General features: G+C 41.0%; 1 protein-coding gene across 1 annotated transcript in view; it reads left to right on the top strand.

Annotated features, from left to right (window-relative positions):
• Nucleotides 1–26,148, top strand: part of CUNH10orf67 (chromosome unknown C10orf67 homolog) — a 195,783-nt gene that overhangs the window by 138,888 nt on the left and 30,747 nt on the right. The window contains exons 11-14 of the mRNA XM_027771097.1: nucleotides 13,053–13,112; nucleotides 14,101–14,180; nucleotides 14,254–14,319; nucleotides 24,035–24,122. Coding sequence (XP_027626898.1) covers nucleotides 13,053–13,112; nucleotides 14,101–14,180; nucleotides 14,254–14,319; nucleotides 24,035–24,122 — 294 coding nt within the window. The remainder of the gene's footprint in view (nucleotides 1–13,052; nucleotides 13,113–14,100; nucleotides 14,181–14,253; nucleotides 14,320–24,034; nucleotides 24,123–26,148) is intronic.

The raw sequence follows: 26,148 nt of genomic DNA, 5'->3' as shown, positions 1-26,148 counted from the left end.
TTCAGGAAAAATGATAACATTTTATTTGTGAGTTGGTAACGTTTTTATATAATTTAAATTAAAAACTAGAGATTTTTGCTGTGGAAATCAGACATAGATAAATTTGGGATTTTGAATGATGTGCTATTCTTCCTTGGCACTCTCAGCCGTGAAGGCACATGTGAGGTCCTAACCACGTGTGACACTGACTTGGTGTCGTCTTTAACATTTGGAGCCCACAGAGCAGCCATCGTAGCCCTCACTCACGGCGTTGCTTTATTACATTCAGCTGGGCTTCAGCTGTGGGTTTCTCTCCAGTTCCCACTGGGAGTTGAGGCCAGCCCTGGGCACCAGGTCATCTGGCCCGAATCTTGACACTGCCCAGACTTGGGTCTTTCTCCCAGAAGACTGAGCATTTGACATGCTGTCATTCATCACGACGGCCATCACTGCATATGCCAGTTCTTGGAGCTGTGCGCGCCATCATGGAACTGCTTCAATAGCCGTGCTTGCAGGGTCACGCTGGAGGTAGCCACACCCTTCTGGAGACCAGCAGTGAAGTCTGGTTTTCTACTTGGGATCCAGATTTACCAGCATATCCGTTTCTCCAGTCCTGGTCTTTCCAGGTTCCAGCTTTCTCCTCGAATCCTGGAAATAAGTCTATATAAATTGGATCTCATCAGTTATTATTACTACTATTATTATGATTATTATCATTATTTTGCTTTAGGCATTGATTTTCATGGAGCATGGTTCTTAAACTTTTCTTTATTTAATAATCCTTATGTTTTCTTTTTGTTAGTGTAACCTCTGTTTGTTCATCAAGGAAGATTGTTTATTGTCTCTAATTTATTCATCGAGTTCATATACTTTTTTTGGAGAGGTTTTCGCTATAGGGCGCGTGCGCTCGCCAGACAGACAGAGAGAGACATAGAGACAGAAAGCAAGAAATCACCCCCCAGAGGGGATGGTCACGCCGTAATCCCTTCTCCTCCATTCTCCTCTCGGGATCTTGGGCGTGCACGCACACGCGCCTGGCGTGAGTTTTAAGCCACCGGGTCCCAAATGCAAACCGTGGTCGACTACGTGGGAGTCCAGCGACATAGCCATTACGCTAACTGCTGCTTCCCTCAAGTTCATATTTCTTACAAATTGCTTAGCTGATCAACCTTAGATAACCAGTGACATTTCACTCAATGGATTTTATGCTTGTCAAATCCAAGGAGTTCTTTTTTTAAGAGAGATTTTTGCTATAGGGCACATGCACTTGTCAGAGAGACAGAGACAGACAGAGAGATAGAGAGTGAGAAATCATCCCCAGTGGGTATGGCCACACCACAATCCCTTCTCCTCCATTCTCCTGTCAGGATTTTGGACAGGCACACATATGTGCCCAGTGTGTTTTAAATCATTGGGTCTGGGACTCAAACCGTGGTCCACTATGTCAGAGTCCAGTGGACATCACCATTATGCCATCTGCTGGTCTTCCAAAGGATTCTTAAATTTTATTAGTCTATGCACCTTAATTAGGCAATAAAAGTACACTTGTTTTTTGTTGTTGTTTGTTTGTTTGTTTTCATTGCCAGAGGGTGTGTGCACTCACCAGAAGTGGGATTAGGGTAGAGTGACGAGCAGTTACACTGCAATCCCTTCTCCTCCACTTCAGCATTGTGTCAGGATTTGGGGCATGCATGCACAGGTGCCCAGTATGTTTTTTGAGTCACTGGGGCCAGTATTCAAACCACAGTTAGCCATGAGGGATCCTGCTCCCTTAACCACTAGGCTTTAGGGTCAACCCCAGTAAACTTTTTTTTTTAAGTGTTTAAAAATCTTTAAAATAGCTTAAAGATCCCATTCACCAGTCTCAGTGTGAGAATCATTTCTCTGCAGAATTCCAAATCTGAAATGGAAACAGGAGTTATCTACAACCAATGGCATGAAGTGTTATGGAGTCCAGCTAATGGGATGGCTGAAAGTACACAGTAAATATTTGTTTGGATCCATGCCACCAGAATTGATGGGGCATGTGCCTAAACAACCCAGGGTGTAATTCTGGTGGTCTGTTTCTGTAATTGAGAACATGGAAGTGTATTCCAATGAAAATACATAACATTTCTGTCTGGTTTACATCAAAGCATATTTTATAGGTAATTTTATGTATTATAATTAGAAATATTTCAATACAGAGATTTAAATCCTTGTATAGCCATTGGAAAAGCAAACAAATATGAGGAAAACAACAAGAAAAAAAATTCAGACTGAGTACCCAAGAAACTGGTTGAAAAGAGGCAAAGCCACTGCAATTTGTAGAAACCTCTGGGAATCTCCCACCAGATAGTTTAGCAGTTGACAGAAGAGAGACTTCCTTCCTCCCTCCCTCCCTCCCTTCTTTCCTTCCTTCCTTCCTTCTTCTTTCTCTCTCTCTCTCTCTTTCTTTCTTCCCTTCCTTCTTCTCTGTTTTCCTCTCTCTCCCTCTTTCTTTTTTTTTAGTTTAGAGATTTTTGCCATAGGGTGTGTGAGCTTGCCAGAGAGACAGAGACAGAGATGGTGAGAGGGAAAGTGAGAGATCATGTCACAATCTCTTCTCCTCCATTCTCCTCCTGGGATCTTAGGGATGTACACACACGCACCCAGCATGAATTTCAAGCCACCAGGTCCAGGACTTGAACCATGGTAGGCCATGTGGGAGTCCGGCAATGTAACGGTTATGCCATCTGCTGGCCCCAAAAGAGTATTTCCTAAGAGCTCTCCAGAGGCCGGCAGCAGTGGATCAGCAGTACTTCAATGCTCCATCACGCTGAGGCCATACGAGAAGGACCCAGGTTCACTTCCTGAGGTCTTCCTGTGCACACCAGGTGTGATGTGTGCCCATGATCCTGGCTGGCTGAAGCAGGGCAGAGGGTCTGGCCTGAAGATCCTGTTGGGGTGCCCCCTCTCTCCTTGCTCTCTCTCTCTCTCTCTCAAACTTTCTTTTTCATGTAATAAATAAATGAAAGAATAAATTTTTAAATGAGTTTTCCAGAAAGCCACTATAAAACTCAAATTTCTTTATGCATCTTGCTCTAAATTCTTCAGGTAATCTCTTCCAATGTTTCCATCAAAGGCACAGTTTTATTGAGTTCCTAACATTCCATATTCTTCAGAACATTTTTAAATTTAATATAGATATTATCACATAACAAAATTGATATAATTTGTCATAGTGAGATTTGCATTTGATATCTTTATACTATTTCTGGAGCTTTCATTTCTCTGTGTAGATCTAAGTTTTTGTCTGGTATCATAGCTCCTCTTTCTTTGAGTCTACTGGCAAAGGATTCTTTATGTTTTTCTTTATATCTGGAGGAAAAAAAATTTTGCCTATTTTTTTTTAAGAGAGATTTTTGCTATAGATTTTTGCAAGTGCATGCACTTGCTAGAGATGCAGAGACACAGAGAGAAGGAAAGTGAGAAATCACCTCCAGGGTAGTGGCCACCCTGCAATCCCATCTCCTCTATTCCCCTCTTGGGATTTTGGGCACCTGGCTTGAGTTTCAAGCCCCCAAGTCTGGGAATTGAACCGTGGTCAATCATGTGGGAGTCCAGCACCTTAACCACCACACCACCTGCTGGACCTTTTCTTCATTTTTGATAGATATTTTTCTGTGTATAGAAATCTGTGTTGACAGTTTTGTTTTTGTTTAATTCTTGGAAATATAACTCCGCTGTGTTAACTTGCATAGTTTCTGACAAGAAGTCTATTGTAAATTCTAACTTTGTGTCTCTGTATTTAACATGACTTTTATTTTTATTTTATTTTATTTTATTTTATTTTATTTTATTTTTTGAGAGATTTTCGCTATAGGGCACGTGCGCTCGCCCGACAGACAGAGAGAGACATAGAGACAGAAAGCGAGAAATCACCCCCCAGGGGGATGGTCACACCGCAATCCCTTCTCCTCCATTCTCCTCTTGGGATCTTGGGCACGCACGCACATACGCCCGACGTGAGTTTTAAGTCACCAGGTCTAGGATGCGAACCGCGGTTGACTACATGGGAGTCCAGTGACATAGCCGTTATGCTAACTGCTGGTTCCCCATGTCTTTTATTTTTAAAGGACTGTAGGAGTTTATTTTTTCTTAAAATTTATCTATTTCCTTCATGAAAGTGAATGCAGGAAAGAAAGAGACCCCTAATAGGGACTTGCCACACTGTGATCCTTCCCACAGCCTTCCAGCAGGCAGGCATGCCCAGCCTTCTCAGGTTGATCAGGATCTGAACTCTGGACCCTTCTCCATGCCTCCAGGACCACACAGCAGTTCCTCACCACCTGTGCCACCACAGCTGTGTCTAGTTTTTCTTTATCGTTAAGGCTTTTCAGTAGTTAGACTATAAAGTGTATTTGGGTGATGCTGTCCACCTGACCTCCGACCCCCACCCCACTTCACTCTTTATTTCTGTTCAGCCTGATTGATCTTCTCGACTTCGTGGTTTGATATCTTTAATTAACTCCTGACCATTATCTTCAGTTATGTCTTTGCCTTCAAATACATCTATATTAGATTGTTTAATGTTGGCCCACAACTCTTGAATAATATCCAGTTATTGATTTTTAACTACTCTTTTCTCCTTATTTCAGTTTGGGTCATTTCTTTTAACCTACCTTCAAATTCACTATTTTCCTCAGTTCCTCTATTGATAGCCCATCACAGAAATTCTCCATCTCTGTTGTTGTCTTGTTGTCTAGTATTTACACTTGGCTGTTTTTATCCCTCTACCTCTCTGCTGAGATTCCCTACATATTGTTCACCTTTTCTCTCTTTTTTTTATCTCTCACTCCTAAGTTCTTTAGGATTTTGATTATATTATTTGATTACATTATTATATTACTTATTTGATTATATTATGTTATTTTTTAATTCTTATTTCTTTTTATTTCTAATTTTTCTATACATTCAATCACATTACTTAGCTTACGAAGTGACTATTCCAACATGTGTACATTTCTCACCAGTCCAGTCCACCATTTTAGAAAGTTATCTTCAATAGATAACAATCCATTTCTTTGCTCCGTAAAGGCCGTGCCTCTCTATTTTTCTCCTTAATGTCTTTCCTCAGGTCTACTCCTTCACCTGCCCTCTTCTCACACTATATCTGGTATTCACAACCATTTACTTAGTTTCTATAACCTTTAATTATTCAATTTTGGCCATAGAGTGCTATTATTATTTATTATTTTTAAAGTCTTCATTTGATATTTACAGAGTCATTTTCGTATCTGATTTTGTTGATTGCTTTGTTTTATAACAAGTTTTTCATCCTCTTGCCTTTTTTGTTTGTCTGATATTTTTGATTGAATGCTAGACATCGTGTGTAGACTAGTAGAGATCGAAATAAATTGCATTCACACCTGGAAATGGCATGCCTCCTGTGCCATCAGACTGCTCTTGAGAGGCCAAGCCAGTGTAGGCAGAAGTCGACTTGGGCGAGTCTGGTTGCTGCCGTGCTTTCCTTTAGTGGACCACAGCCTCAGTACTCCTTTCATGGGTGGTTATGTGCTAGGAGTGGGAGCTAGAGTAATAGAGTGCTTTTAGATATGCGGTTCCCTTTTCACCCTTCAACAGAACCTGTCCACCCACACCATGGATTCTCGCCACGCTTTTATCCTTCCCACATTGCTATTGCCTGATACTCCGTGAGGAAGGATAGAGCAGGTTTTCGGCTGCTCTAATCCAAACCTAGTCTTTGGGAAATACTAAGTCTCAGAGGTAGACTTTCTTAGTGTTCCTGCCCCTCTTCCCTGCGAAAGTCTGAAGTTCATCTTGGGTAGGAGTTTCCTGTCTTTTCTGCAGTTGTAGGAAACCTTCACTTGTTCCTAGTGCAGAATCTAAGTCCCAAAATAATTATTGTTTCACTCCCCAGGGGAAAAAATGTGTTCTGTTTTTCCCTTTGATATAATATGAAGAAACTTCAACATAGTCACTAAAAAATGAAATTAAGGTATGAGTTTATTTTGGTATAAAGAGTTTTTGAAATTCATGCATCATTTTCTTTCTTTCTCTCTTTTTTAAAAATCAGTCTGCTTTATTTGGGCCCTTTTATTAATGTCCTCAGTTCTTCCTCTGGAAATACATACATGACTGCTCCAGTATCTCCTAACATACCTGAGAACTCATGCCTTTCCTCTGACAACCTTGATTCTCCTCACTTACAAGTGCTTCTCAACCCACTATGGCTCCTCTTCTTCTGTATCTTTCAGTTTAAAAAAATAAGTTTCAGACAGTCAGTTATAGGTCCTGAACCCATCTTTATTCTAAATGGTCTTATTTTACTTACTAGATTCATAGGTTTCAAATCTAAATAGAAGCCTCCAAATCCTACTTTGCTCCCAAAGGCACTCCTTAGTTTGCCTCTAGGACTGCTCAGAGAAGAGGATATCTGATTTGAGATTGTGTATCTTTTTATTTTCCTTTCTTTTCTCTTTTCTTTTTTTCCATAGCAGTCATAGTGAATATTACTAGGATCTTATAACTAGATAATCTTAGAAATTAAGTTTATTCAATCCACAGCCCTTATTCTGCCTTGAAAATTTACCAAATACTGGATTCCCTTAAGTGATAACCCTTTGTGCCAACACTTTATCTTCTTTTTAATTTTTTTAAAATTAATTAATTTATTTATTTACATTTTTTAAAATGCATCGTTTTCATAGTTTGTATTTTCCATGAACTTTTTTTAAAGGTTTTTGCCATAGGGTGTGTGCACTCACCAGAGAGAGTTAGAGACGGTGAGAGGCAGTGTCAGAAATCTTTCCCCAGGGGAATGGCCGTGCTACAATCCCTTCTCCTCCATTCTTTCCCTGGGATTTTGGGTATGCATGCAGATGTGCCAGGTGTGACTTCCAAGCTGCCAGGTCCAGGACTCAAACTGTGGTTCACTATACAGGAGTCCAGTGCCTTAACCACTATGTCACCTGCTGGCTCCTCCATGAACTTTTTAAAGACACCCCCCCCTCCCCATGTAAGTCTTCATTTATGCCTTCTGAGCAGAATTGTACTGCCTTCCCAAGTGACTGAAAGCTTTTCTTTTTTGGGAAGGAAAGGCCTGGGAGAAATGGTGGGGATTTTTGTTTGTTTGTTTGTTTTTAAGAATTATTTTTTTATTTACCTTTATTATTATTATTTTCCAGTTTGGTCAGAGAGAGACAGAGAGAAAGAAAACAGGAAAGTGAGAAAGCAAGCTACGAGGTCTGGGACTTGAACTGCGGTTAGTCCAGTGCCTTTAACCCCCATGCCACTTGCCAGCCCCATAGTTGGTGTTTCTTACCTAGAGGTTCTTCACTGCATCAACCACTGATCACTGTCGAGTCTCATTAGCCAGAAAGTTTACTTCCTCTTAGGTGAAGATTTGCTTCCTAGAACAGAAGGGCAACGAAAAAGTGCTTTTCCCTTAGTAGCAGTTCATCCCTCGTAAGTGCACCATCAACAATGACTCTTCAAAATTGTTCTGTCTTCAGTTTTTCTCATGAGCACCTGGTAGAGGACAGGAAGAACAAAAGCTGTGTGGACTCACTCCCCTTTTAATATGAGCCCCTAGCTACTTCAGAGTGCTCTGCTAACCTATACTAGGTCTTTAGAAGTTCTTTATAGTTTAGCTTGTTCGTCTTACCTTCTTGTGTTGAAACTGCATGGTGTTCCTTCTGCTGTAGAAGATAGTTCCTGGAGGGGCTCTTTGGAATCGGGGTTACCTGGGTATGACCTCCGTTCTCCAGTGGATTTGAAACTGTTGTGATCTTTTACTGTATCTGTATTCTTCTTATAAGGTTGGAGTGGCATTTTTTAATTCCCTAAAAAGGAACCAGAAAGAAATACTGAGGCTGTGATCCACTAAAGAAAACCACGGCAACAACCAGACTCAGCTCAAGTCAGCTTCTGCCCACACTGGCTTGGCCTCTCAAGAGCAGTCTGATAGAACAGGAGGCATGCCGTTGGAACAAACAAAAATAGATACGTATTTATTACATGAGCTTTGTTCAGTAAAGAAATGCTAAGGGGGGATGGCAGGTGGCTTGGTGGTTTAAGGCACTGGATTCCCACATGGGTGACCACAGTTTCAATCTTGGACCTGGTGGTTTGCTGTCTCACTTTTCCTCCCTCGCTTTCTCTGTTTTTTTTTTTTTTCTTTTCTTCTTTTATTCTCTCTCTGGTGAGTGTGTGTGCCCTATAGCAAATTTTAAAATAATAATAAATGAATAAAATAAGTAATTTAAGTAATTTTTTAAAAAAGAAATGCTAAAAGAAGAAAATTTTTTAAAAATCCTGGTTTTGGGTACTGCTGTGTGATACTGGAGCCATATGGGAAGCCTGGGGTTCAGATCCCAGGTAAACTCGAACATGTTGCGCATGTCTGCACACGCACCCATGATGCTGGCTGGCTATGTATAAGGTTGGGGGTGGGGGGAAAATGATGACATGACAAGAATCTGTCAGGGGTCCCTGTCTCTCCTTTTCTCTATATTTGTTTTTCTCTATCATGAAAGAAAGCTAAAAAAATTCTGCCAGCAAAAGATAATGACTGAAAAGCTCTTCTGAGCATCCTTTCAGACAAGTCTTAAAGCAGATTTGAATATTCAGCGAGACATGGGGAGCATTGCTCCATGCGACTGAATATATATAATTAATAACGTGCAGTATTTTGCTCCATGTAAGTAGCAGTTTACTTACCCAAGCCCTATCAACTTGCTAATGTCTCTCTGACACACTGTTTCTGTTCGACACTCAGAAAAAATGGCTTCACCTTCTTTAAAAGAATCATTCCCATCATTGAAGAGTTTTGATTGCAGATTTTTCACGTTGGATAGTTTAGTAAATTTGCCTGTTGCTTCTATAAGCTCACTTCCTGCAGTGAACAGGAAGTCAAGGTTGGTCTAGAGCCAGGTGAGGAGGCCCCGCCTGCCTGTGGGGTCATTCCAGGCATTTGAGAAGCCATGCTTGAGGTTTGCAGGTAGCCTGAATCAGTCTGGATTCTGTAGGCCTTCACGCCCAGTTCTGCCAAGATGCTCCAGAGCCCCTGGCAGGCACGGAGTAGCACTGCTGGGATATCGCAGATGAAGAAAGTCTCGTCCTAGCTTTGAAAGGTTTTGCCTAGCTTAAGGATTTGGTTAGAAGAAAATTTACAAGTGATATATGTAGATCGATATATATTTGACTTTAGGCTTCTATAATGATTAGTGCTTGATTGCCTAGCTTATTCTCAGTGTTCTGAATGTATATAGATATATATTGAAGTTTACTTTGCTCCTTCATGTGAGAGAGAGACCCGCAGTAGGATCTTCACGTAGCAGTCCTCCCCCAAGTCCTGCAGGCAGCCAGTATCACCCATGTGCTGGGTGTGTTTGGGCAGACCCAGGACGTGAACCTGGAGCCTTCCCACATGGCCTCCAGCCTAGCACAGCACCTCTATCACCTGTGACACTAGGCTGGGACAGAAAGATTGTTTTAATAGTAATCTATACAATGTCTTCAAGGGAAAAGAGGCAAAATACCTTTCATGAAAACCTGGAAAGAATGGGCAAAGTTTTAGAAGAGGGATATTTCTGAATATTAGGACAAACAGCAGAATGATGACTCCTGCCAAGAAAAAGGAAATGGGGTATGAAGATCCAGTAAGGAATATAGTTCATAATAAGGCAGTGAGTAAGCATAATTGTACTTCTATTATTACAGAGCCTTAGCTGTTGTTCCTATTAGAAGAGTGTATTAAATTTTAAAAAATAAGTTTTAGGGGCTAGCAGGTAGAGTAGAGGTTAAGGCATTGAACTCACATGTGGCCAATCATGGTTCAAGTCCCTGACCCAATGGCTTGAGAATCACACTGGGCACATGTGTGTGTGTGTCCAAACTCCTGAGAGGAGAATGGAGGAAAAGGGATTGCAGCATGGCCATCTCCCCTGAGGAGGAGGGTGAGTTCTCATTTTTCCTCTCTCTGTCATTTTTTATCTCTATCTAGCAAGTGCATCTACCCTATGGCCAAAAAAAAAAACCAACCTAAAAAATGTTTTAAGTACTAAACAAATGGGAAACAAATTTAAGAATCATAACTTCTATTATAAATGCATCGTATTTCTTAATTGTGTAAATTCTTAGTTATAAATACATATCATTGAGATCGAAAAGGAAATAAATATTTCTAATAAATACCTTATCATCACAATTCGTGATTACCTTTATTTAATGTACATCTCCGGCTGAGGAAGTTAACCACTTTTCTATTAATATTGCTATTCCTTTTCACCGCTATCATTTAAGCAGTACAATATTTGCACCTGTCAATGAAATGAGTGCATAAAGACCAGCATGTGTATTCCAGAGAACGTGGAATGTCAGCAGCTGTCAAAACAAAATGACACTTTAGTGTGGACAGAGCCAGGATTCAATGTAACATGCTATAACAAAGTCGAAAGTTCAACTCGAGCCGGAGAGCAAACACTCTAGTCTACTTGTAGATCTCTTTGTTTTTTTAATGAAAAGAGACATTATCTTCATTATTTTAATACTGTTGTCTTTTAGAGAGATCGGGTAACTGTTTGCTTTATAGAAATAGTTCTAGAAATAGATAAGCTTGAGCGTGGCCTTATCTCTAGTTATTACACAGTTGATCATTATCCGAGTGTCAGGAAGAGGGAGCTTGGGAAAACTGGAACTCATTTTTACTGCCCGTGAATCTAAACACAGAATTTATTCATTTATTTTGCCATGGGGTATGTGTACCCACCAGAGAGAGAGAGAGTGAAAAAGTGAGAAATTGCCCTCATGGCCATGCTGCAATCCCTTCTCCTCCATTTTCCCCTTGGAATTTTGGACGTGCGTGCACACACACACTCTGTGATTTTCAAGCTGCTGAATCTGGGCCTTGAACTGTGGTTGGCCATGTGGGAATTCAGTTCCTTAACCACCATAACACCTAGTGGCCCCCTTTAACACACAGAAGTTTTAAATAAACTTTCAATCGCTGATAAGACTTTCGATATAGTGAAATAAATATAAATATGTTTTACATAGAAGTTTATTTTGTTTTATTAATCTGTTTTTCTAATTTTCTAGGGCTTTTTTTTTTAACTGGAATTAATTTTTTTTCCTTTAGCGTATTAGCAAACAGTTCCTGAGCTTTGAGGATCTTACCCTATCAATTTCCAAGGTCTGTCACTCATCAAATAGCGAACTCACTTGGTCCCCTTCTGCCTTGGGCAAAAAGGAGTTTCAAGTGAACTGCGCCCTTTGAGAACACATAGGTAGGAGGATTCCTCAAAATGCCTGCCTTATGTTGTTCCAGTGACCTCTACTCTTCAGAGGCCAAGGAAGGCTAAAATTTTAAAAAAAGAAATTTTTGTTGTTGTTGCTTTGGTTAAGTTGGTGTCTTTGTGCCTAAGCCTTTTTTCTTGTCTAGTAGTCTGTCTCATGGGCCTTGGGAAGACTGACTCGCTCTGTTGGTGGGAGTAAGAGAGTTTTTTTCTAGGAAGTATGAGATGCTGTGTAGACAGATAAGGAAACAGCTGTTTGGGTAGTTCAAAGCCCACCAAAGACTCTCCACGTCTGGCCACATGGGACTCCAGAGCTTTAACCACTACATCACTTCCTGGTCCCCAATAAATAAATGATTTTTGGAAAAAAAGAAATGATGAAAAGAGTAAGTACAATTTTAAATCTCCAAGAAATAGAGAGCGAGAGAAATGTTTAAACTACTAGGAAACAAAGTAAAAAGGCGACTTACACTAATTTTCTTATGAGCAACGTAAGTTGCTGCAGAAAAAGAAGATGCAGTTTTTAAAAAGAACAAAACATTTGATCTGTCTTAAATCCAACTAAAATCTCAAGCAAGTATGAAGGCAAAATAAAACTATCTTGAACATGTAAAAATTCCCATAATTTACCACTTATTAGACCTGTATAAAAAAATTATTCAAGAAATACTCTGACCAAACATGAAAGGAATCAAACACGCAGGATGATCTGAACGTCAAAAAAGAGTGAGAGCTAAGAATGACACAGAAGTGAAAAAACTGGCAGAAATGGAAAGTTGACACCCCCTCACTTGGGAGAGTCTGGTTTTATCAGCCAAGTATCAGTGACAGGTATATATCTGGATCCAGGTACACTGCTGTTCCATAGTATCGGGAACACAAAAACGCTATCTGTTCAAGTTCAGTTTTTAGGAAAAGAGAGTGGAGATTAAGTAAATATGGAGGACTAGTGGTCAGCAGATGGTTAGGGCGCTGGACTCTCATGTGGCCGACTGCAGTTTGAGTCCCAGACTTGGCAGCTTGAAACTCACACCCGGCATGTGTGTGCACGTGAGTACATGCCCAAAATCCTGAGAGGGGAATGGAGGAGAAGGGATTGCGGTGTGGCCATCACCCCGAGGTGGGGGAGTGATTTCTCACTTTCCCTCTCTTTGTCTCTGGAAAGTGCACACTCCATATGATGAAACCCTAAAAATTTTTAAAAACACTTACTGATTGATTTATTTATCTACTTATTTGTTGTGATTTTCAAGCTACCAAGTCGGGGACCTAAACCTCAGGCAACCATGTGGGAATCTAGCACCTTAACTACCACACCACCTGCTGTCCCAGGAAACATTTTTTAAAAAAGATTTTTGCCTTAGGGCAGGCTGGAGAGAAAGATAGACAGAAACAGTAAGAGAGAAAGTGTGAAATCATCGCCCAGGGAGAATGGCCACTCTGCAATCCCTTCTTCTCCATTCTCCCAGGATCTTGGGTGTGCACGCATGTGCACCCAGCGTGATTTTTAAGCCACCAGGTCTGGGACTTGAACCATGGACGGCCAGTTGGGAGTCCAGTGACATAACCATTATGCCATCTGCTGGTCCTGGAAAATCATTTTTAATGGTTATAATTGTCCAGTTGTAAATGCAATATATAAACACAAATTAGATAAGACAGTGAAGGCCCATGGGGAACTATATTCGGCATATTTTAAGTCTCAATTGCTTTTCTCTAAGCTACAGAAAAAAACACATCTTTATGCATTACTTTGAAATATTATATTAACCTTGGTTTATTAATTTTTTCCAGATTAGACATACAACACCTGAAGTGGCATATGAAGAAAAGACAGCAGTATCAATGCCCAAGGTATATGACTAATATGGTCATTATTATTAACCTAGTCACTGCTTATATCAGAGCTGGCTAGGCTGAAAAAGCAGCAATAACTTCGGAAGCTCCACAGAGAATCGTTCTGAGAAAGAGACAGAGGACCCGACTGCCTCTTTACCGTGATTCTGCAGGGCACCCCTACCACATCCAAAGAAATCTCTCTTATTCATGCCATGACTAGAATGTTAGAGATTCATTCCTTTTCCTAAAAACTTTGTCCTCTTGAAAAATAGAAATAATACTGAAAAATGCTGTGAAGTTCTAGTGTCGTTGGGTTGGTCAGACCCTTTTCTGGGAACTGTTTTGATAGAAAGAGGAAATAGAGTTGCTGAGAACATCTACTGTCTATGATTAAGTATGATCAAGCGATGGAGAGGCCACAAGGAGGGAAAACAAGGTTTAGAAAGAGGGATACCTGGATACCTGGGTGGTGTGGTGGTTAAGGCGCTTGACTCTCACGTGGCTGACAGCAGTTTGAGTCCTGGACCTAGTGCCTTGAAAATCACACTGGTCACTTTGTGTCTGTGTGTGTGTGTGTGTGTGTGTGTGTGCACGCGCATGTGCGTAAAATCCCAGGAAAAGAATGGCGAAGAAGGAATTGCAGCACGGCCATTCTCAGCTCTCTGTCTTTCTCTGGAAAGTGCACACACTTTGGCAAAAAACTAAAGAAGAAAAGGGATACCTGGTGAGGATAGCGGTAATGAAGATAAATTTTGGTTGCTTCGTGATATAGTCTAGAGCTAGCTGGCTTTAAGTTAATCATTTACTGAAATGGAAGTACGGAATCTTAAACTCTTCTGATTTACAGGAATTTGGAAGAAAATATAACTCATCGTCTCTTCAAATTATTTTTGATAGCATTACAATATACATGCCATTCACTAGGCACAACCTTTCACACTTACAGAGGAAACAAGATATATTGTTCATGTAATTAACTTTGTGATGTATTTTCTATCAAAAGATTGAAGACCGAAGTAATTTGGAGCTCCAGATAGAAGTATTAAAGGCCACTTTAGAGAATGAAAGAAGGAAGATGGAAAGGTATTGGAATAATGATTCATAATTGCTCATTTGTACATAATATAATGTTTAACCATGTGTAAATTTATTACAGGTACAGGAAGGAAACAGAACGGTTAAACAAAAACTGGGAAAAGAAATTCTTCATTCTCAGGAACAGGTAGAGTGTGGTGATATATACAAATCCTACTTATGATGATGTGACTAATCATCTTTTAAGGCAGTTGGTAATGCCCTCATAGACTTTGTTGTTGTTGGCCTTCAGGTGCATGTATTTGCCAGAGAGAGGCAGAGAGACAGTGAGAGGGAAGGTGTGAAATCACCCCCCCACACCCGGGGAATGCCCACGCCACATCCTTCTCTTCCCTTCTCCTCCTCAGATATTGGGCACACACACACACACATGATTTTCAAGCAGCCAGGTCTGGAACTCAAACAGCAATTGGCCAGGTGGGAGTCCAGCGCCTTAACCTCCATGCCACCTGTTGGCCCCACCCTTGTAGACTTTTAACAAGATATGCAAAATAATCAGCCAAAATAGAATAATCAAACTAAGCTCAGAACTTAAAACTACCCTAATATTCCAACTTCCAGTCTTAGATAATACTCTAATTTGCTTTATTCTCAGTACACATGTATATATTCCCAAATAACAACTCAAAGTATTCATTTCCTATTTAACCAATCTACTCTCCCCAAATATACTTGTAATTATTTGGAAATAGATTCTTTCTTAAAAGATCAACTTCATTGGGACCAGCAGTTGGCGTAATGGCTATGTCACTGGACTCCCATGTACTCGACCATTGTTCGAGTCCCGGACCCAGTGGCTTAAACTCATGCCGGGAGCGTGTGCGTGCGTGCTCAAGATCCTGAGAAGAGAATGGAGGAGAAGGGATTGTGGTGTGGGCATACCCCCTGGGGGGTGATTTCTTACTTTTTGTCTCTCTGTCTTTCTGGCAAGCGCACGCGCCCTCTAGCAAAAAACTCTTAAAAAAAAAAAAAAAGATCAACTTCATCTAGAAAGGTTAGATTTTTTAGGAAATATCCAAAGCAATCTCTTTGTTAGTAAGTGTACAATAAACATGATTCATCTCAAAGACGCCTGCCCTGGATTTGTTAGACTGAATGAAATTTCAAGCCAATAAATACAATAGCCTCAATATCTATCTTCACTCTAGTATCTAAAACAATAAAGTCATTCACATTTATTTATGAAGTGGGAGATATGCCATGTTATTTTTTTTTTAATCCTGTCTATACAGAAGGTAATTACAAAGATTTTTACCAAAGCGAGGGGAAAGGTAGAGTTGCCTTCGACCAAAACAGAGAAGACACGCAAGCATGTTTTGATGAGTTATCAGTTCAGTCTTTGATATGTGAAGTTTAACCTGCTTCTTAGTCACCTAATGTAGATGTCAACTAAGCAGTCATGAATATATGTCTGGAGTTGAGAAGAAAGACAGGCTAGAGAGATGAATTTGAAATGTGTCAGCGTTTAGATGATATTTAAAGCCATGAGATTAAAAAAGATGAGCTCAAAGTGTCAGTAGAGGAAAATAGAGGGGTACAAGGATTGAGCTCTGATGTTTGGTAACATCTGACTCAGATTTCTGTCAAGAGATGTTTGAGGAACCAGCAGGTGGTATAGTGGTTAAGGTACTGGATTCCCACGTGGTCACTGCAGTTTGAGTCCCGGACCCGGTGGCTTGAAACTCACACTGGGTGTGTGTGCATGAGTGCCCAAAATCCCAAAAGGAGAAGGGAGGAGAAGGGATGGCAGCATGGCCATCTCCCACTCCCACGCCCCAAGGTGTTTTCTCGCTTTCTTTTCTTTCTAATTATTTTATTGAACTTTATTTATTTGTTTATTTTAATTTGACCAGAGAGAAAGTGAGAAAGCAAGCCACCAAGTCCAGGACTTGAACCGCAGTTGAGCACGTGGGAGTCCGGCATCCTTAACCAACATACGACCTGCCAGCCCATCACTTTCTGTCTGTCTATCTGTCTCTCCAGGGAGCACACACGCCTTATCACAAAAATCTCTCAACAAAAAAAATAAAAAAGAAAGAGAGAGAGGTTTGAAGGATTTCTCTATTGTGAACCATCTACTTACCTTTTGCCTAGCTTTCTTGTTGGCTTGTGAAATTGACCTGTGTATTTTATTAATTCCCTATTAGACTTAGATGTTATAAATACCTTCTCCCAAGCTGTTTAACATTGTTAGTCTTTTATTATACAAAAATCTTTTTCATTTTTTTCCATCAATATTTTACCTTAAGTTTGTGTCAAGGAAGTCTTTCATTGTCTCTACTCCAATATCCTTCCACACCTTCAACAGATCTGTTGGTTGACCTTTCACTTTTAGGTCTTTCATCCATGAAAGATTACCTTTGGATGTGCGGTGAAGTATTTTCCCCACATCATCTACTAAACAATCCTTTTGTGATTGATTTGTGGTACCCTTGCTGTCATAGACTTTGTTTCAGCACATTCCTGAGTTTTTTCTGTGTTTCTGAACTGTTTCCATTTTTCTATTTGTTTATTATTTTTCCTTACCAAACCGTTTGTGCTTGCTTTCTTTTAATTTACGATGGAGTGTGTGTGTTTGCCAGAGAGAGAGAAAGTGAGAAGGCACCCCCTAGGGGAGATGGCCATGTTGTAATCTCTTCTCCTCCATTCTCCTCTCAGGATTTTGGGCACACGCACACACACACACACACACACACACACACACACACACACACAGTGTGTTTCTCAAGCTGCTGGGTCCAGGACTTGAACTGCACAGTTGGCCATGCGAGATCCAGCCACCTTCACCACAATGCCTTTGGTTTGCCCTGTCTATTTTTACTCATATCTTCTTCTATCTCCTTACATCTGATAAAAGAAAAACTTCATACATAATAAAATTAACAAAATTTATTTGAGCAAAACACAATTGACCAATTGGGCAGCCCTTAGAACCAGAAGAGGTTCAGAGAATTCTGCTCTGTGACATGGTCAGTGAGCAGTTATAGACAGAAAAAGGCTAAAGAAAACAGAAACAATGCAGGGAAAATGTAACGGTCATGTCAAAGTTACCTTTCTTGCAGAGCAGAGCAGAAGGGACTTCCTTATCATGTAGGCAGAAACTGGCCTGTTTGGGGTTTGGCTATTTATTCCCTTATAGTGCTCTCTCTGTCAGCTGATGTATTGAAAGGTCTAGTGGACAACTTGGTTTTGACTTGGTGGGGTGAAGTTTAGCAGAAGAGGACTTCGGTTCATTCTTTTGGAGCCTAGCATAGGAAGGAGTTCAGTCCAATGACCTGTAATTTTTCGCTTTTATTAAAACAACTTTATTGAAATACAATTCACATATCATGCAGTTAATCCATTTAAAGTGTGCAATCCACTGGTTCTTAGTATGTTCACAGAGTTTGTTTTTTTAGAGGTTTTTGCTATAGGACACGTGCGCTCACCAGAAAGACAGAAAGCGAGAAATCACCCTCCAGGGGGCATGGCCATGCACACGCACCTGGCATGAGTTTAAGCTACCAGGTCCAGGATTTGAACCACGGTTGTCTGCATGGGAGTGCAACGACACAGCCATTACACCAACTGCTGGTCCCTGTTCCCAGAGTTTTTTAACCATCACCACAATAAATTTTTCAAACATTCTCATCACATAAAAAAAGGAACACCAGCAGATGGCATAATGATTATGTCGCTGAACTTCCACATGGTTGACTGCTGTTCGAGTCCTGGACCCTACAGCTTAAAACTCACACCAGGTGTGTGTGTGTGTGTGTGTGTGTGTGTGTGTGTGTGCTCAAAATCCCAAGAGGAGAATGGAAAAGAAGGGATTGCAACATAGCCATCCCTCCCAAGGGGGCGATTTCTCACTTTCTTTCTGTCTCGTACACATGCCTTATAGCAAAAAATCTCTCAAAAAAAATAAATAAATAAAAATAAAAATAAAAGAACAGCCTAACTGTTAGTGGTCATTCTCTATTTTCATCACCTTCCCCTAACCCAGCCTATTCTTTGCCCCCCAGCCCCAGGCAATTACTTATCTATTTTCTGTCCCTACATATGTGCCTATTCTACACACATTTATAAAATACTGCTATCTAGGGACCAGCAGGTAGCATAGTGATTACATCACTGGTCTCCCATATAGTTGACCACAGTTCAAGTCCCATACCTGGTGGCTTAAAACTCACCCCAGGTGCGTCTGCATATGAGCCCAAGATCCCCAGAGGAGAACAGGAGAAAGGATTGTGGCATGGCCATTCCCCTGGGGGATGATTTCTCACTTTCTCTCTCTCTCTCTCTCTCTCTCTCTGTCTCTCTGGTGAGCACACACATCCTATGGCAATAAATAAATAAATAAATAAATAACCAACCTACAGCAACGACAAAAAAAAATAAAACTCTCAAAAAAAAAGCCTGTCTAACTGTAATTATATGTCATTTGACCAATATCTCCCTTTCACCCCAACCACCCATGTCATTCCAGCCCTCTATGAGATCAACTAATTTAGATTCCATCTATGAGTGAGGTCATGTAGTATGTGTCGTTCTTTCTTTTTTCTTTTTTCTTCTTCCTTCCTATCTCCCTCTTTTTTCTCTTTCTTTCTTTCCTTCCTTCTTTCTTCTTTCTTCAGCTTTGCTATAGGATGCATGTGCTCACTAGAGACAGAAATAGGGACAGAGAAAGTGAGAAATCAGCCCCAGTGGTGATGGCCATGCTGCCGCCCCTTCTCCATTCTCTTCTCGGGATTTTGAGCATGCAAGCAGGTACCTGGCATGTTTTTCAAGCTGACAGGTATGAGACTTGAGCTGCACTGTTGGCCATGTGGGATTCAGCCTCCTTAACCCCCATACCACTTGCTGGCCCGATGTCTGTCTTTATTCCTAGTTTATTTCACTTAACATAATGTTCTCCAGGTTTAATCATGTTGTTGCAAATGACAGGATTTTATTCTTTTTTATAGCTGTATAATATTCCATTATGCACATATGCCAGATTTTCTTTATCCATTCATCTGTTGATGGATCCCTATCAATATTCTTTGCAGAAATAGGAAAAACAATTCTATAATTCATATGGAACCCAAACAGCCAAAGCAATCTTGAACATTTTTTCTTTTTTTAAAGGTTTTTTTTTTCTTTTGCTATAGGGCACGTGCGCTCGCCAGACAGAGAGAGACAGAGAGATGGAAAGCGAGAAATCACCCACCCCCAGGGGCGATGGCCACGTGGCAATCCCTTCTCTTCCATTCTCCTCTTGGGATCTTGGGCACACACGCACACGTGCCAGGCATGAGTTTTAAGCCACTGGGTCTGGGACATGAACCGCGGAGTCCAGCGACATAGCCATCACACTAACTGCTGGTTCCAGCAATCTTGAATATTAAGAGCAGAAGCTGGAGGCATAACAACAGCTGATTTCAAACTGTACTATATGGCTCTAGTAGCCAAAACAGCATGCTTCTGGCTTAAAAGCACAAATAAACAAATGGAATAGAATAGAGGGCCCCCAAACAAATGCGTGTATTTACAGCCAATTGATTTTCCACAGTGGTGCCAAGGACACCCAATGGGAAAGGGACATTCTTTACAATAAATAAAACTGGACCCACGGGCAGGAAAATGGAATTAGAACCTCATCTCCCACCATATACAAAGTCAGGCACTCTCAGCAGTCTCCTCACTCTATGGTCCCTATCGCCCCCTACCCCCCACCCCCAGCTCATCAGGGTCCTGGGTGCATACATGACCAGCATATTTTCAGGCTGGCCTTCGATCCAAACCCGTGTGTGACCATGTGGCTTCCAGCACCACATTTCAGTATGTTGCCACCTGTGCCACTTAGACTGGGGCCGTAAATTCCTCCTACACAGTCACCTTGCAGAACCTTTATCTGTTCATTCTGTGCATTTGTCTATGTAGACTAAACCTTCTGCAAATTAGGACCCTGTGTGTCTTATTTTCTGATCCTTACACCATGTTTCTTTTTCTGCTGCCTTTGCCTGATTTCCAATACTACACAGAACAGCAGAGGTGAGAGAGACCTGGCATCCTTATCTTGTTCTAAATCTTAAAGTGAGGAAATTTTAAGCTTCTCCATTCATGCAGGGTTTTTTTTTTTTTTAATGGCTAATTTTATGAAATGAAAGAGTTCTGTTTCTTGTTTTCTTAAATATTTTGTCATTAATAAGGGCTGAGCTTTAAAAATTGTGACAATGGGGCCAGCAGGTGGCATGGTAGTTAAAGTGCTGGACTCCCACATGATTGACTATGGTTCAAGTCATGGATCCAGAGGCTTGAAATTCACGCCGGCATGTGTACATGCATGCCCAAAATCTTGAGAGGAGAACAGAGTAGAAGGGTTATTAGCCAACTGCCAAAGGGAGTTGATTTTTTCACTTTCCCTATCTTTGTCTCTCTGTCTGTCTCCAGCACGTGCACATGCCTTTGGATTAAAAAACAAAAAAGGTGGGACCAGCAATTAGCGTAATGGCTATGTCGCTGAACTCTCATGTAGTTGTTCTGTGGTTCGAGTACCAGACCCGGTGACTTAAACTTGCGCCGGGCACGTGTGTGTGCGTGCCCAAGATCCCAAGAGGAGAATGGAGGAGTAGGGATTACGGCATGGCCATCCCCCTAGGGAGTGATTTCTCTCTGTCTGTCTCTGTCTTTCTGGTGAGCGCACGCACCATATGGCAAAAAAACCTCTCAAAAAAAAAATAGATGATAATTGAGATTATTATAATGTAGTTCTTCTTTGGTTCATTATCTGGTGAATTAAATGGATAGGCTGTCACTACTGCAGTGATTTTAATTATGTTTTAGTATTAATTTTAAAAGTTAATTTCTCTCTCTATTGGAATGTAAACCTTGACAGCATCTTAATATTATCTTTCGGATGTTACCAGGCATGCTAAACTAATAAAGTCTATAGTTAAATAGCACCATGATTCCTTCTTAACTAACATACAAGCCTCAGAACACTTTAACACCATTTATAATTCTTCCAAGTTATAGAATATCACTGCATGATCTTTAAGTTCTAATATTTTAACCCCAGAAATAAGCACTATTTTTATTATTTTATTATGTTTCAGAGTTTATCATTTTATAATGTTCACCATCTTATTTGTTTAACATTCTTTCTTGAATCTTATTCTAACCTAATGGCCTGTTTTCCTTTATATGTATGTATTCTAATTGGAATATATATATAGGTTTTATTTATAATAAATTCACTTATAATAAAACTTACCCCTTTAAAGTATACAGTTGGGTGAACTTTGATAAATGTGTATGGTCATATAACTGCAGCAAACACAAAATACGCATTTCCATTATTCCTGGAAGTCTTCTGGCTCCTTGGTATTCAGTTTAATCCCTGAACTCCTGGTAACCACTGACTGGCTTTCTGACCCGATAAGTGGCACATTTTCTAGACTGTCATATAAACTGAATCTCATGATATGTAATCTTTCATGTCTGTCTTTTCATTTCACATATGCTTTTGAGATTCATCCATTGTATTGCATTGTACATCAGTAGAGTGTTCTTTTTTCCTTTGCCAAGAATTTTCCATTGTACCGGATATATCACAATGTACCGATCCATTCACCAGTTATTAGGCATTGGGGTTGTTTCCGTACTTGTATTGATTTTTCCAATGAATACATAAGCTTATCAGTATCTCTGTATCTCTCATAAGCAAGTCGAGTAGGTAGGCATGCTCTTATGGGCTTCTGAGTTTTCCTTCTCCTTTTCATCCCCTCTCCACCAGTTAACATCCAAATTTTGAATTTTAGATCATTATGGATCTAATTATTTAGCGTGACAAGTTTTATTAGTTTTCAAGGCCTAGGAATAATTCTCTTTGACTCAAATCTTCACCCTCTAGACCCAAAACACTGAATTGTCCTGTCATTTTTGTGAAAGGTATCGGGTTTGCAACTGAGCAGTTCCATCAGTCTGTCGCTTGCTCCTGCAGTTCAGGAAGTCCAGTAGTTGTCTTCCATTTCTTGCTCTCTGTGCTTTCTCGGTTCCGCCAGGTAGTGTTTCGGTACCTTGCACGTCTCCCACGTGTGTAGTGGGGAGTCACTCCTTCAGACATGACACTCCTCCTGCATCGCTGTTTCTGAACTCTTCCTGAGTTAGCGAGGGGATTTGTGAGTCACACACGTAATCTCTTCAAAGGGCCGTCTGTGTATGCGACTGCACACTGCAATTTTTTGTACATGTATTTCTTCCTCAGTACTAGCAGGCAGTTTTCCAGCTGTCCTCTTGACTCTCTCTCCAGAACGTGCTTGTATACCATTGAATTTCTTCTTCTTTTTTTTTGGAGAGGTTTTCGCTATAGGGCGCGTGTGCTCGCCAGACAGACAGAGAGAGACATAGAGACAGAAAGCGAGAAATCACCCCCCAGGGGGATGGCCATGCCGCAATCCCTTCTCCTCCATTCTCCTCTTGGGACCTTGGGCACACATGCACATGTGCCCGGTGTGAGTTTTAAGCCACCGGGTCCGGGATGCGAACCGCGGTCGACTACGTGGGAGTCCAGTAACATAGCCATTACGCTAACTGTTGGTTCCCTACCATTGAATTTCTTAAATTTAACATCATTCACAATCCACATAGGCTGGGAATCTCCCAAATGGTTCATAGATGTGTTGTTTCGACACATTGTCATCCTTACTATTTGCGATGCTCAGTTTCTCCAGTACTGAGTCAGCAGGTATGCTTTCCAGTTGACTCATGTGTTCTCTTGATCATCTCAGTGACTCCCTTGCTTTCCGGTAGAATAAATCGCCGCAGGCTTATCTTGCACTTTATTGCCTTATATCTAGAAATAGCCATTTTTGAAAGATGCCTCGACTCACTTAAGTGAAAGTGTTTTTTAAAGCACATTCTTTGCAAGAGGAGTGCTATTACCATTACTTTATGCCTTTGCAGAGTTAGAAAATAAGTTTTTGTTTGTTTTGTTTTGTTTTCATTTTGCTATAGGGTGCATGTGCTTGCCAAAGAGAAGGAGAGAAAGTAAGCCCCCACCCCCTCCCCCAGGGGGATGGCCACCCCGCAATCCCTTGTCCTCCATTCTCCTCTCAGGATTTTGGGCATGCAAGTCTACACACTGGTGTTTTTCAAGTCACTGGATTCAGGACTAGAACTGCATAGTTGGCTGTGTGGTATCAAGCCACAGGATGGCCTAGAAACTATGTACCTTTTTTTTTTTTCTTTTGGAGAGGTTTTTGCTATAGGGCACATGTGCTCGCCAGACAGACAGAGAGAGACATAGAGACAGAAAGCGAGAAATCACTCCTTGGGGGGAATGGCCACGCTGCAATCTCTTCTCCTCCATTCTCCTCTCGGGATCTTGGGCACGCACGCACCCATGCCGGGCATGAGTTTAAGCCACCGGGTCCAAGACTCGAACCGCAGTCGATTACGTGGGAGTCCAGTGACATAGCCATTACGCTAACTGCTGGCCCCGAAACTATGTAACTTTTAAAAAGAAGGAAGCAGGGCCACAAAATGGTAAGATGGCCGGACCTGCAGGGGACAGTCCCTGGTTTCCCAGGGCTGCCCTGTGCATGCCGAATGTGCACCCTTGACGCAGGCTGGCTGAGACTGGAGCTGGAGCACAGCACGAAGACCCTGCCAGTTGTGTCTGTTTCTTTCCCTCATAGAAGAAATAAACTTTTTTTTTTTAAAGGAAGTCTTTAAAAAATAAGTGACAAGTTTCTATTTTGAAATTTTTACGTAATACTTTAAAAGGTTAATATGGTTTCTAATCACATTGACACAATGCTCATTTGCCTTTCTTATGATTTAAATACATACCGATTTGACCATTTCTTTTACTTCAGCTTTCACGCGCTTAAGGATGAGATGTTTACGAGGCACACACTGTTCCGTCAGTTTGCGGTGCTTGCTGATACATCCTTCAATTACGTGGTAAGTACACATAACATTTAGATGCTATCTGTCTCCCTGAATAGATCTATGTCCTTCTGTTCTTTTTCTTTCTCTTTTTCTTTTTCTTTTTTTTTTTTGAGAGGTTTTTGCTACAGGGCACGTGCACTCACCAGACAGAGAGAGACAGAGAGACAGAAAGCGAGAAATCACCCCCCAGGGGGGATGGCCACACCACAATCCCTTCTTCTCCGTTCTCGTCTTGGGACCTTGGGCACACACGCACACACACCCAGCGTGAGTTTAAGCCATCAGGTCTGGGACTTGAAACGTGGTCGACTACATGAGAGTCCAGCGACATAGCCATTACGTTAACTGCTGATCCCATGTCCTTCTGTTCTTATTTAACGTTTTTTGAGTAGCTGCCAGAACAGGCTCTGGAGATAGTGCACGACCGTGACTCTGCTAGGTACAGAGGGTCTAAGATGGAGTGAATGCGCCCGAGGAACTCAGTCCCGTGTGAGCTATAGCTGTGGAAACAAGTGTTACGATGCAGGGGGGTGGAGCTATGATAGACGCAGGTGCAAATCTCAGAGGAGGAGTGACTCAGCCCGGCTGGGGATTTTCTGTCAGTTTGCCCCTTTGTGGTCATGGATAAATGTTAAGAACTGCCGAGCTCAAGGTCTGAGTGTCCAGTCACTTCCAAAGTGAAAAGGGAAGTAAGAGAATCTGTCCCTAGTACTAAGCCATTTATTTTCAGATTAGAGGTCAGCTGTTGATGAAGTCCAGGTCTACAGTAGACTATTATCCAAACTGTTTGATTTACTGTTTTCATATAGGGGTTTAATTGTAAAGGTAAAAGATGCCCAAAATGGAAATACATCCAATACATTTCAATTAGTAAGTAAATCGGGACAGCTGGTGACCTGGTGGTTAGGATGGCTAGATTCCCACAATTCCCGAATCCAGTATCTTGAAAACACGCTGGATGCATACATGCACATACGTACCCAAGATCCCAAAAGGTGAAAGAGATGGGGAGAAGGGATTGTGGCATGACCATCCCCTACGAGGGACGTTTTCTCACTTTCTCTCTCTTTCTCGGTGTTTCTTACTGCAACTTCACGTGCTCTCTGGCAATTATTAAAAAATAAAACAAAACAAAGCAAAACAAAAACAAAACAGTGAATCACATTATATAAACTCTGTTGAGCATCTTGCTCTGAGGACAAATCAGGTTTGGAGGAAAGAAAATGAAAAACATAAAACATAGATTCTTGCTTCAAGAGTCTTGCAATCTAAAACCATTTTCATTTTAAAAATTTTTAGCATTCGTCATTGTAAGACCATTTTCTGGGGCCAGCAGGTGGTATGGTGGTTAAGGTACTAGACTCCCACATGGCCACCCATGATTTAAGTCCTGGACCTGGCGGCTTGCTTTCCTACTTTCCCTTTCTCTCTCTGGTCAAATTAAAAAATATTAATAAATTAAAAATAAAATAAATGATTATTTTTAAAAGAAACCATTTTATAAATTCAAGTTGCTATCAATCAAAGAACTTAAGTATTCTGGCAAGATAACATTAATTTCTGTTTTAAACTAAATATATATAGTAACCTCAGTCTTGCTGGGGATTTTGACTGAATCCCTTGAAATGTTCCAAATTTGTTGACATATATAAGAATATATAAAGTCTTTCTTCTCCTCTTGGTTTTTCCCTTTCTCACCTGAAATTTACAATTTCAGTTGGAGTCGTATTCATTATAAATGTTTAATTAGCTGGACAAATAAGATATTGGAGGACCCATGAGAATGTAATACCACTAAAAACCAGGCTTATATTTTTTAGTTTTTGCTATAGGGCGTATGCACTTGCCAGAGACAAAGAGGAGAAAGTGAGAGACCACCCCCTGGGAGGATGGCCAGGTTGCAATCTCTCCTCCTCCCTTCTCCTCCTAATATTTTTGTGCATGCATGTACATGCACCTGGTGTGATTTTTCATGCCACTGGGTCCAGGACTTAAACTGTGGAGTCGGCCTTATGGGATCTAGTGCTATAATCTCCAT

This window comes from Tupaia chinensis, unplaced genomic scaffold, assembly GCF_000334495.1.
Source record: "Tupaia chinensis unplaced genomic scaffold, TupChi_1.0 Scaffold000001_1, whole genome shotgun sequence".
NCBI classification, from domain to species: domain Eukaryota; kingdom Metazoa; phylum Chordata; class Mammalia; order Scandentia; family Tupaiidae; genus Tupaia; species Tupaia belangeri.
The sequence above is the reverse complement of the archived record's forward strand: the minus strand, read 5'-3'. Positions and strand labels throughout refer to the sequence as shown.